At 54.3% G+C, this 8,448-nt stretch overlaps 1 protein-coding gene across 2 annotated transcripts; it reads right to left on the bottom strand.

Annotated features, from left to right (window-relative positions):
- Window positions 1-3,783: 3,783 nt before the first annotated feature.
- Window positions 3,784-8,012, bottom strand: LOC147647278 (serine/threonine-protein kinase pim-1-like). Of its 2 annotated transcripts, none has more exons than XM_086872284.1 (8): window positions 7,247-8,012; window positions 7,068-7,118; window positions 6,497-6,863; window positions 5,765-5,941; window positions 5,369-5,516; window positions 4,964-5,138; window positions 4,289-4,416; window positions 3,784-4,002 (listed from the first exon to the last, which is right to left on the bottom strand). In XM_086872284.1, the coding sequence occupies exons 1-5, from the start codon at window positions 7,796-7,798 to the stop codon at window positions 5,410-5,412; spliced, it is 1,254 nt and encodes a 417-aa protein (XP_086728410.1). In that variant the 5' UTR covers window positions 7,799-8,012; the 3' UTR covers window positions 3,784-4,002; window positions 4,289-4,416; window positions 4,964-5,138; window positions 5,369-5,409. The 2 variants fall into 2 exon arrangements, with proteins under 2 accessions (XP_086728410.1, XP_086728409.1); XM_086872283.1 differs by having other exon boundaries at window positions 4,964-5,186; window positions 7,247-8,007.
- Window positions 8,013-8,448: the final 436 nt, after the last annotated feature.

Raw genomic sequence — 8,448 nt, 5'->3', positions numbered from 1 at the left:
TCCCAAGCTGAAAACGGCCTTGAGATGAACAAAATTAATATTACTTTCGGCATAGGGCCTGAAAATCAGTAAATATCAGACTAATTAGTAGACTTACATAACACAACGCTTAGTACGCACGCGCAAACCTGTAAGGTTATCCAAAGGACAATGAGGATGAGGAGAAGCCTTCGCCAAAAGACCCCCAAAAGAAGACTGAAGACCCCCTAGCAACAAGTGAGGCATGTGCTGTGAAGAAAGGTGGCGTTAAGTCAGAAAAATCAGAAATAGGAGGAGACTTACAGGAAACATTAATGAATATGTATAAGCATACAGTATATAAGTTTAGCTTAAAGTGCTTTGTTTTCGATGTGAGGCAGGGTGGGAAGCCCCCTCCGTACCTCGGTCAGTTTTGCTTATGATTTAATCATACAGAATTACTTGCAAATTACATATATAAATTGCGTTTTTTTATTAAATTGTATTCTTTTACTAAATTGTAGTCTTTTATACCAATTATTATTCAGTTTACTAAATTGTATTCATTTTTAATTAAACTGTTATTAACTCAAGAGACCAAGTTGTCCGAATTCTAATTTCATTTAGAACAGTTTTATCTCACCCAATGTCTGGACCCAGCAGCAGCCATGGGTGGGCTCCTCCCTCTCGCTGTGGCTGTAACTCACCCAGGAGCAGCAAGTGAATCCTATCCCTCATGGGCCAGCGAGTGCCAGAAAGGAACACTGCTCCTTGGGGAAACACAATGTCCTTGGGCTTCAGCAGAGCATTGAAATGGGCCCCCTCGAGCACCTCAGCTCCAGTGAAATCTCCTTTACTGGGCTGGGCCCAGGAGATCTCCCAGAGCAGCTGCAGAGGAGTCACTGTCAGGAGGAGGGACATTTCTCAAAGTTTGATGTAGATCAAAACAAGCTCTGTTGGTAGCTCATTTCTGTTAGTGTTCTAAATGAAATTAGAATTTTGACAACTAGGTCTATTGAGTTAATAGTAATTTAATAATAAAGAAAAAATGGATAGAATTTAGTGCATTGAATACAGTTTTGGTATAAAAGAAATACAATTTAGTGAAAGAGTACAATTTAGTAAATATATTCAGGTATATATACATATATATATGCATATATATATATAATAATATATAGTTTGTCAGTAATTAAGTATGATTAAAGCATAAGTAAAACTGACTGGAGTATGGGGAGGGCTTCTCACCCTACCTCATGTACAAAAAAAGCAATTAAAACTAAACTTATATACTGTATGCTTCTACATATTCATTCATGTTTCCTGCAAGTTTCCCCCTACTTCCAATTTTTAAATTACTATTCTTCTATGGTCCATGCTTCACTTGTTGCTAGGGGGTCTCCAGTCTTCTTTTGGTGGTCTTTTGCTTGAAGGCTTACACACATCCTCATTGTCCTCTGGATAACCTCACAGGTTGCACGTGCGTACTAAGCCTAGTGTTATGTAAGTGAGCATTGCGCTCCACTAATTAGTCTTATCTTTTATAATTTTCAGGCCTCATGCCTAAAGTCATACCAACTTTATCCATCTCAAGGTCGATTTTGTCTTAGGACATTTCTTATCTCAAAATTACATCATCTACCTTAATTTTAACATGTAACATCTGTAGGGGGGTACATCTGCCTTGTAACACTAATTCCCTTGATTGCTCCTAATAATAACTTTCCAAACAGTTACAATTTAGTTAGCACGAATCATTGCCATTTATTACAGAAGGGTGTGAAAACAGGAGCATTGTTTGGTGTGGCCTCCTCTCTGCCTTTCACACCTTTCAGCGCTTTGACCCAGCCAAGAGCTTTCTCCAAGAGTGCAGTGAAGCAGCTGCTCCTGCTCCCAGCTCTGGCTCTTCCCAGTCTCTGACCCTGCCTGGTTTTGGCCCTCTTGCTGTGCCCTCTGTTCCCCCAGGGCCCTGCCCCAGACTGAGGGATCAGATCCAGGCATTGCTGCTGCTCCCTCAGGACCAGCCCCAGTTTGGTTGTTGCTGTCAGTGCCAGCAGAAGCCGTGGCTGGAGCAGCAGGTGCTGACAGTGGCCCAAGGCCTGGGGCTGGAGGGGTCCCTGGGCTGGGGCTGGGAGGGAGCTGCCCCTTGTTCTCCCTCTGCCTCACACAGAGCTGGGCCAGGCACAAGTGGGGCAGCAGAGCCAACAGGGAGCCTGCGAGTCTCTTCCAGCCGTGCCTGCTCAGAGTTTGGCCTTGGAGCTCCAGGTGGACAAAGGCAGCTGCTCTGGTCCCTCTGCGTGTGCCCGTGTTCAGCACTGCTGCTCCATCAGTCTGTGCCCAGCAACGGGGAAAAGCCTCAGCCCTGCAGGGCGGGGAGCTGCCGGGCTCTGCCTGAGCAGCTCAGCCAGCGCGAAGGGAGCTGCTCCACACGGGAACCAGGAGCAAAGGGCATGCCTTTTCCAGGACATGTTTTCTGTAGAAAAACAAACAAACAAACAAACAAACACGAAAAAAACATGAAAGATAAAAATTACTCGCAAATGTGTAGTGAAAAATCTTCTATAACTCTGGAGTAAGAAAGAAGTAACTGATCCTTTGAAAAAGAGAACTCAGCTTTGATTTTAGTTCCTTAGTTTGTACACGTGCTAGTGGAAAGGATCCATTAGCTGCCTTCCTTTACAGATTTGATGGATGTTTTCCAATATTAAGATATTTTACACTGCAGTTAAAGGAATAGGAAATACATGTTCTTCATGACTGTGTCTTGAGTGTCAAAATTTTGCAGTTTGAAACTTGGACCTAAAGCGTTGCAAATGGAAATGATAAATCCCAATGGACTGAGTGAATGCAGCTTTTCCTATGCGATGTGCAGCACTCCAAGGACTTCCTCAGTGGGGCTGTGGGTGCTTGGAGCTTTGTCCTGTGCCACTCCAGGATGTCATGAAATGGGACTTCACCTGCCACCAGCCCAGGTCACACTCTGCCACCAGCCCAGCTCCTTGGACCTTGTGTCCCCAAAGAAGACACAAGGTGTTTCTGCTGCTCCACCTTTGCACAGATCCACAGAGAGCTGGGATTATCCCAAGTCTCGTGTCTCCATTGTGCCATATTCCTAAAGAACCAGCAGCCCATCCCGACGAATATGGTGAGTTATGTGGATGGTTGTCAGCTCCCTTTCCTGCCTAGAAATCCTGAAACTGCTTCTAAATGCTGTTCCCTTCAGTTCTTGGACACCTACTCACACAGAGCTGGGGAAAAAATCCCCTGGCCATGGTTTACAAAGTGAGTTATGCCAAAGTTAGAGCTCTGTGGGAAATCTCTATCCATCCCTATCCTTTTAATATATCTATACATGGGGGTGTGCATGGATGTGTCTTGTATGGAAAGGAAGGAGTGTGCAAACAACGTGACTGACGCTTTCACCCTCTGTGTTCATTCCATACTCATGGGTACAAAGATATTATGGAAACCTTTGCAAGGACAGACCGTCTGTCCATGGATAGAAAGACATCCAAGAGCCCCTGGCACAGACAGACCCTTCTGTCCATGAATTCAGAGACATCCAAGAGCCCCTGGCACCGACAGACATTGCTGCTCTTCAGCCAGTGACAGGATGAGTCCCTGAGCCTGGGGCTTGGCCTTCCTCGTGGTGAGGGGCATCAAGGAAGGCTGCAGTGTGATGGAGATTGTGATGGGCTGGGAAATCACTGGGGGAAAGGAGGGAGCAGTTGTGAAGTAAAAGGCAGGTGGGGGAGAGAACTGTTCAGAGAAGGGCTGAGCTACAGCTGGAGAAAGTTGAAAAATGACATTTGGGGTCATCCCAGATTGATTTCTTATCAGAAGTTATGGAACAAGTTTAATTTTGGGGGGGGTGTCATGTTTTCCTTTGGAGGTGGACACTCTGCAGACTTGAGCTGCATTGCCAAAATGCTCAAGTCTCTGCTGCAGGTCACACCGTTTCTTCTTTGGCTGATCCCGGCCCGGTGCTGAGCCCAGCAGAGCCCTGGCAGAGCCCAGAGCAGCCTCAGCATCCGCAGAGCCCGGCTGCAAGGAGAGAAACCAGAAACCGCCCGTCAGCTCAAGGCTCCTGTCCCCTTGTCCCAGCCACCCACGGTGCCCAGGCCATGCTGGCCGTGCTCAGAGCTGGGCCCAAAGCTGCCCATCACTGCTGCCTTTGGGAGCAGAGCAGGAGGACAGGACATGTGCCCAGCCTGCAGCCAGCCACGGCAGATCCAGCCCCTCAGCAGCTGCCCAGAGCGGGATGCTCCTGTGCCCGCTGCCATCTCCCAAAAGCTCTTGTCCCACCCATGCCAAGGAGATGAGGACCCACCTCACACCATCTGCTGCCAGAAGAAAAGCTGGTCCCAAACGATGTCCTCAGCCTTCTCCAAGGGCACGGCCCATCCACACCACACCAAGCACTTCCCGATCCAGACTGGACCCCACCTAGAATTCTTCCTTTAGAAAAACAAACAACAAATTAATGAAAATAGGTTACAGACAAAAAGGGGAAAGAAGAAAAATGGTAAAAAATCTTATGTCTGTCAGGAGTTTAAGGAAGCCCCAACCCCTCCATTCTAGGGAAAAACCCACCCACGGGTGAGGGAAGCCCATGCTTTCTCCCTTCCCCCCTGCACTGTCCCCCAAAATCACGGTGATCCCAAAGCAAAGCAGGGGAGTGGAGCAGCCCAAGCCCTTCCTTGCCTGCACAGCAAAGCAGCCGTGCTCAGGTTCTGGAGTCCCACCTGTGCTCCTGCCATGGGGGTTTGTTTGTGTTGGGCTGGCTGCCCCAGCCCCAGCCTGGGGCACGGTGGGTGCTGGGGGCTGTTGGCAGGACCAGGAGCCCACTCCCATTTCGTAACCACCCCAGCCCACACCCCCAGCCCTGCCAAAAACCAGCTGGGCAGCCACTGAAGAATCAGTTGCATCCACCCCAGCAAAGGGGAAACCTTTGGTTCCCAGGCAATGCACAAATCTGGGAGCATCCCCCTGGGTCTGGACTTACCTGAAAATTCTCTGTGGAGCCTGGCTTTCAAGAAGGTGCCAGAATCAAAGTCCATCATCGCCAGCTGCTGCTGGCCAGGTGGAGGAAGAGGTTGTCATCCTTGCTGTTGTCCTTCATGTCCCCAGCAGCAGCAGCAGCCCCACCTGGTGCAGCTTCTCCAGGGGCTCCTTCTTCCCTGGGGTGACACCAGGCTGTCAGGGTTCTGCCCAGGGCCCGGCTGTCACTGACCCAGGACAAGCAAACCAGCTCAGATGGCGGCCACCAGTGCTGGGCAGAGCAGCTCAGCTCCAGCACAAGGGCTGTGTGTTCCCACTCGATGAGCCCTGTGCAGTGACACAGGCAGGACAAAGAAGTCTGGGTTTCTTTGCTTCTGATTGCCAGGGTATGTGTGGAGCTGTAACTTACCAGGTCCCTGCATCACTGTGCCCGTGGCTCTCTCCCTTCTTCTATGGCTGATGAATATCCTGCATCCAGGGATCACAGAACAGGTCTTCTAATGAGGGCCTGTCCAAGTAGTGCAGGGATAAACACCGCCTGATCAGAACTTGGCAATCTGGGGAGAGAAACCACAAACCACTGGTCAGTTGGAGAAGGCTCCTGTCTGCTTTGCCCCACTATACCCGTGCCCAGGCCACGCTGGATGTGCCCAGAGCTGGGCCTGAACTTTCCCATCAATTCTCTGTTTTGGAGGAGAGCAGGACATGTGCCACCTCCTCAGCAGCTGCCAGAGTGGGATGCTCACGAGCCCGCTGCTGTCTCCCAACACTGGTGTTCCCCCTGTGCCCAGAGATGAGGATCCACCTTGGGAGAGCCGTTGTGGCAGCGGGAGCTGGGCCCAGCTGATGTTCCAGCCCCTCCTGAAAGGGTGCTTCCCGCAGACCATCTCATGCAGCAGGATGCCCAGGGTCCAGACGGTTGCTGCCTCGCCATAGTACCATCTGAAGTTGGTCCATTCCGGGGGTCTGTATGATCGTGTTCCTATGGAATACGGATGGAGCTCATCAGGGGGATGCTGCTGCTCCCAGAGCCTGACCCCAGCATCCCTGGGCATGTGGGGCTGCCCCAGTGGCACACGGGGTGACCTGCTGCCCTCTCGCCAGCACCTGGCACTTGTGTACAAACCCAGGGTTGGAAAAGAAGGCACTGGTGCTGGAAGAGGGCAGCAGAAACCCTGGCAAGGCCTGACCATGACACACAAAGGAAAAACCCGCTCACAGTGCTGGGGAAAAACCATACCCACATCCTCCCTGCTGGCATTGCCCAAAAAATATTATGAACCAAGGCAAAGCAGGGAAGCACAGCAGTCCAAGCCCATTCTCACCTGCACACCATACCAGCTGGTGCACAGGTCCTGGCTCTCCCTCTCTGCTACCCCCACCCACAGGGGATTTTGTCAGGCTGGCTGCCCCAGCCCCAGCCCCAGTCCTGGGAGAATCCCTGCTGCCACACCCTGGTTGGGCACTGAGATGTTGGGCCAGGAGATGTTGGGCCAGGAGATGCCGGGACCGGGAGCCTACTCCTGGGTGGGCTCACCTGCAAACTGAGTGTAGGCTGTGTCCTGCAGGTAGGTGCCACAGCCGAAGTCAATTAATTTTGCCTGCCCGGTGTCCAGGTCAACCAGGATGTTCTCCGGTTTTATGTCTCTGTGCAGGACCCCGCAGCTGGTGCAGTGCTGCACGGCCTCCAGCACCTGCCGGAAAAGCTCCCGCGCCTCTTCCTCGGTCAGGAACCTCCGTGCTCGAATGAAATGCCGAAGGTCCTGACACCGCTCTGGGCGCTCCAGCACCATCACGATGTTGTTCGGGAGCTCAAACCATTCCAGTAGCTGCACCACACCGGGGAAGCCTGTGGACACCTTGTCCAGCAGCACTATCTCCAGTGGTGCGCTGGTGCCGTCGGGCTGCGGGAGGAGCACGGTGCCGTCAGTGGGGCTGAGCCCGTGCCAGGGCTCGGGGAGCCCTCAGCCAGCCCGGGATGCTCTGTGCCCTCCGCTGGCCCCACGCCCGCTCTCCCTCCAGGTGTCCTGGTGGCTCCCACCCTGCCGGGCCCCGGCTCATCCCCGCCCGGCACGCCCCGGCTTCTGCCGCTGGCCCCGCTCACTCACCAGCTCGCCCCAGTGCCGGACGCGGTTCCGTGGCACCTTTTTGATGGCCACCTGCAAGCCAAAGGGAGCAGCGGATTCAGCTCGCCGCCTACCGTGTCCAGCCCCATCCTCCTCCGCCAACCACTTCTCCTCCTCCGCCCTCTCCTCCTCCTCCGCCCGCCGCTGGCCCCTCTGCTCACCGGGGCGCCATCCGAGAGCCGAGTGGCCGAGAAAACCCTGCCGAAGCCGCCGCGCCCCAGCAGCGAGCCGATCCTGTAGCGCTGCTGCAGGGCCTCCTGCGCCTTCCCTGGGGAAGAGACGCGGCCGTCAGCGCTCGGCCCGGGGCCAGGAACGGCCCCCGAGCGCTCCCCGACCTCCCCGGGCCGAGCATCCGCAGGCGTCCGCTCCTTGGAACGCGACAGCGGCGGCTCGGGGCCAGCGGCCGCGCTGCCGAGCGGCGGAGCTCGGGCCGGGGAAGCCGCAGCGGAGGCGGCGGCAACGGCTGCACCGCCTGTGTCCTCCGCGGGCCCCGGGAGGAGCCGGGGCAAGGGCCGGGACCAGGGCCAGGGCCGGGGCAGGGCTCGGAGCAGGCGGAGCCAAAGGGCGGCGATACCGCCCCAGCCCCAGGCACTGAGGCCCGCCCAGAAGCGCCAGCGCCAGCTCGGCCAGAGCCGGGCGGAGGCGAGAGCGAGGCGGGACGCCCGGGGCCGGCGCCGGGGCCGGGGCCGGGGCCAGGGGCGGGCCGGGGGCATGTCCCGGGCGGGCAAGGGGAGAGGGAAACTGGGAGAGGAGGGGGACACAGAGAAAGGGAGATCTGGAATGGGTGAGGGACCGCGGGAGAGAGGGTGGAACAGAGGGAGAGGGAGAGGAGAAGAGGGGCAATAATTTCGCTTCTTTCGCTGCTTTTTCTCTTTGCGCTGCTGCTGCCGCCGCTGCTGCTGCTGCTGCCGCTGCTGCCGCTGCAACTGAAGCACCGGGGCCGTTTGTCCCCGGGGCCGTTTGTCCGTTGCCCGCTCGGCCCCGCGCCGAGCCCCGCGCTCCCCGGGCAGCCCCTGAGCCTGGCCAAACACGGGAACTTTGCCGTGTTGAGCCAAGAGCCAGAGTCTTGATTCCTGCACAGGGGCACAGCAATGCCCTTGGCTGCTGCTGTGCCTTGTCCCTGCTGAGCGTCAGACACTGTCTGAGCACATTCCCTGAATGCAGAATTTGTACCTGACCCAAGCACTGCACTTGTGTCTCCAGCATTGCTTTCCAAGAAAAACAGGGGAAGGCAAACTGGGTATTGCTCATGGTATTTTACAATGTCTAAAACTTGCCAAGTCTCAGATCTTAGAGGTGAGATCCATTTGGAATGAATGGGATGGAGAAACAGTGCAAGATGGAAAAGGGAAACATAAAAATA

Source organism: Cyanistes caeruleus, unplaced genomic scaffold (genome assembly GCF_971803275.1).
Source record: "Cyanistes caeruleus unplaced genomic scaffold, bCyaCae1.hap1.1 HAP1_SCAFFOLD_11, whole genome shotgun sequence".
Lineage (NCBI taxonomy): Eukaryota > Metazoa > Chordata > Aves > Passeriformes > Paridae > Cyanistes > Cyanistes caeruleus.
This window is presented reverse-complemented; position numbering and strand designations above follow the sequence as displayed.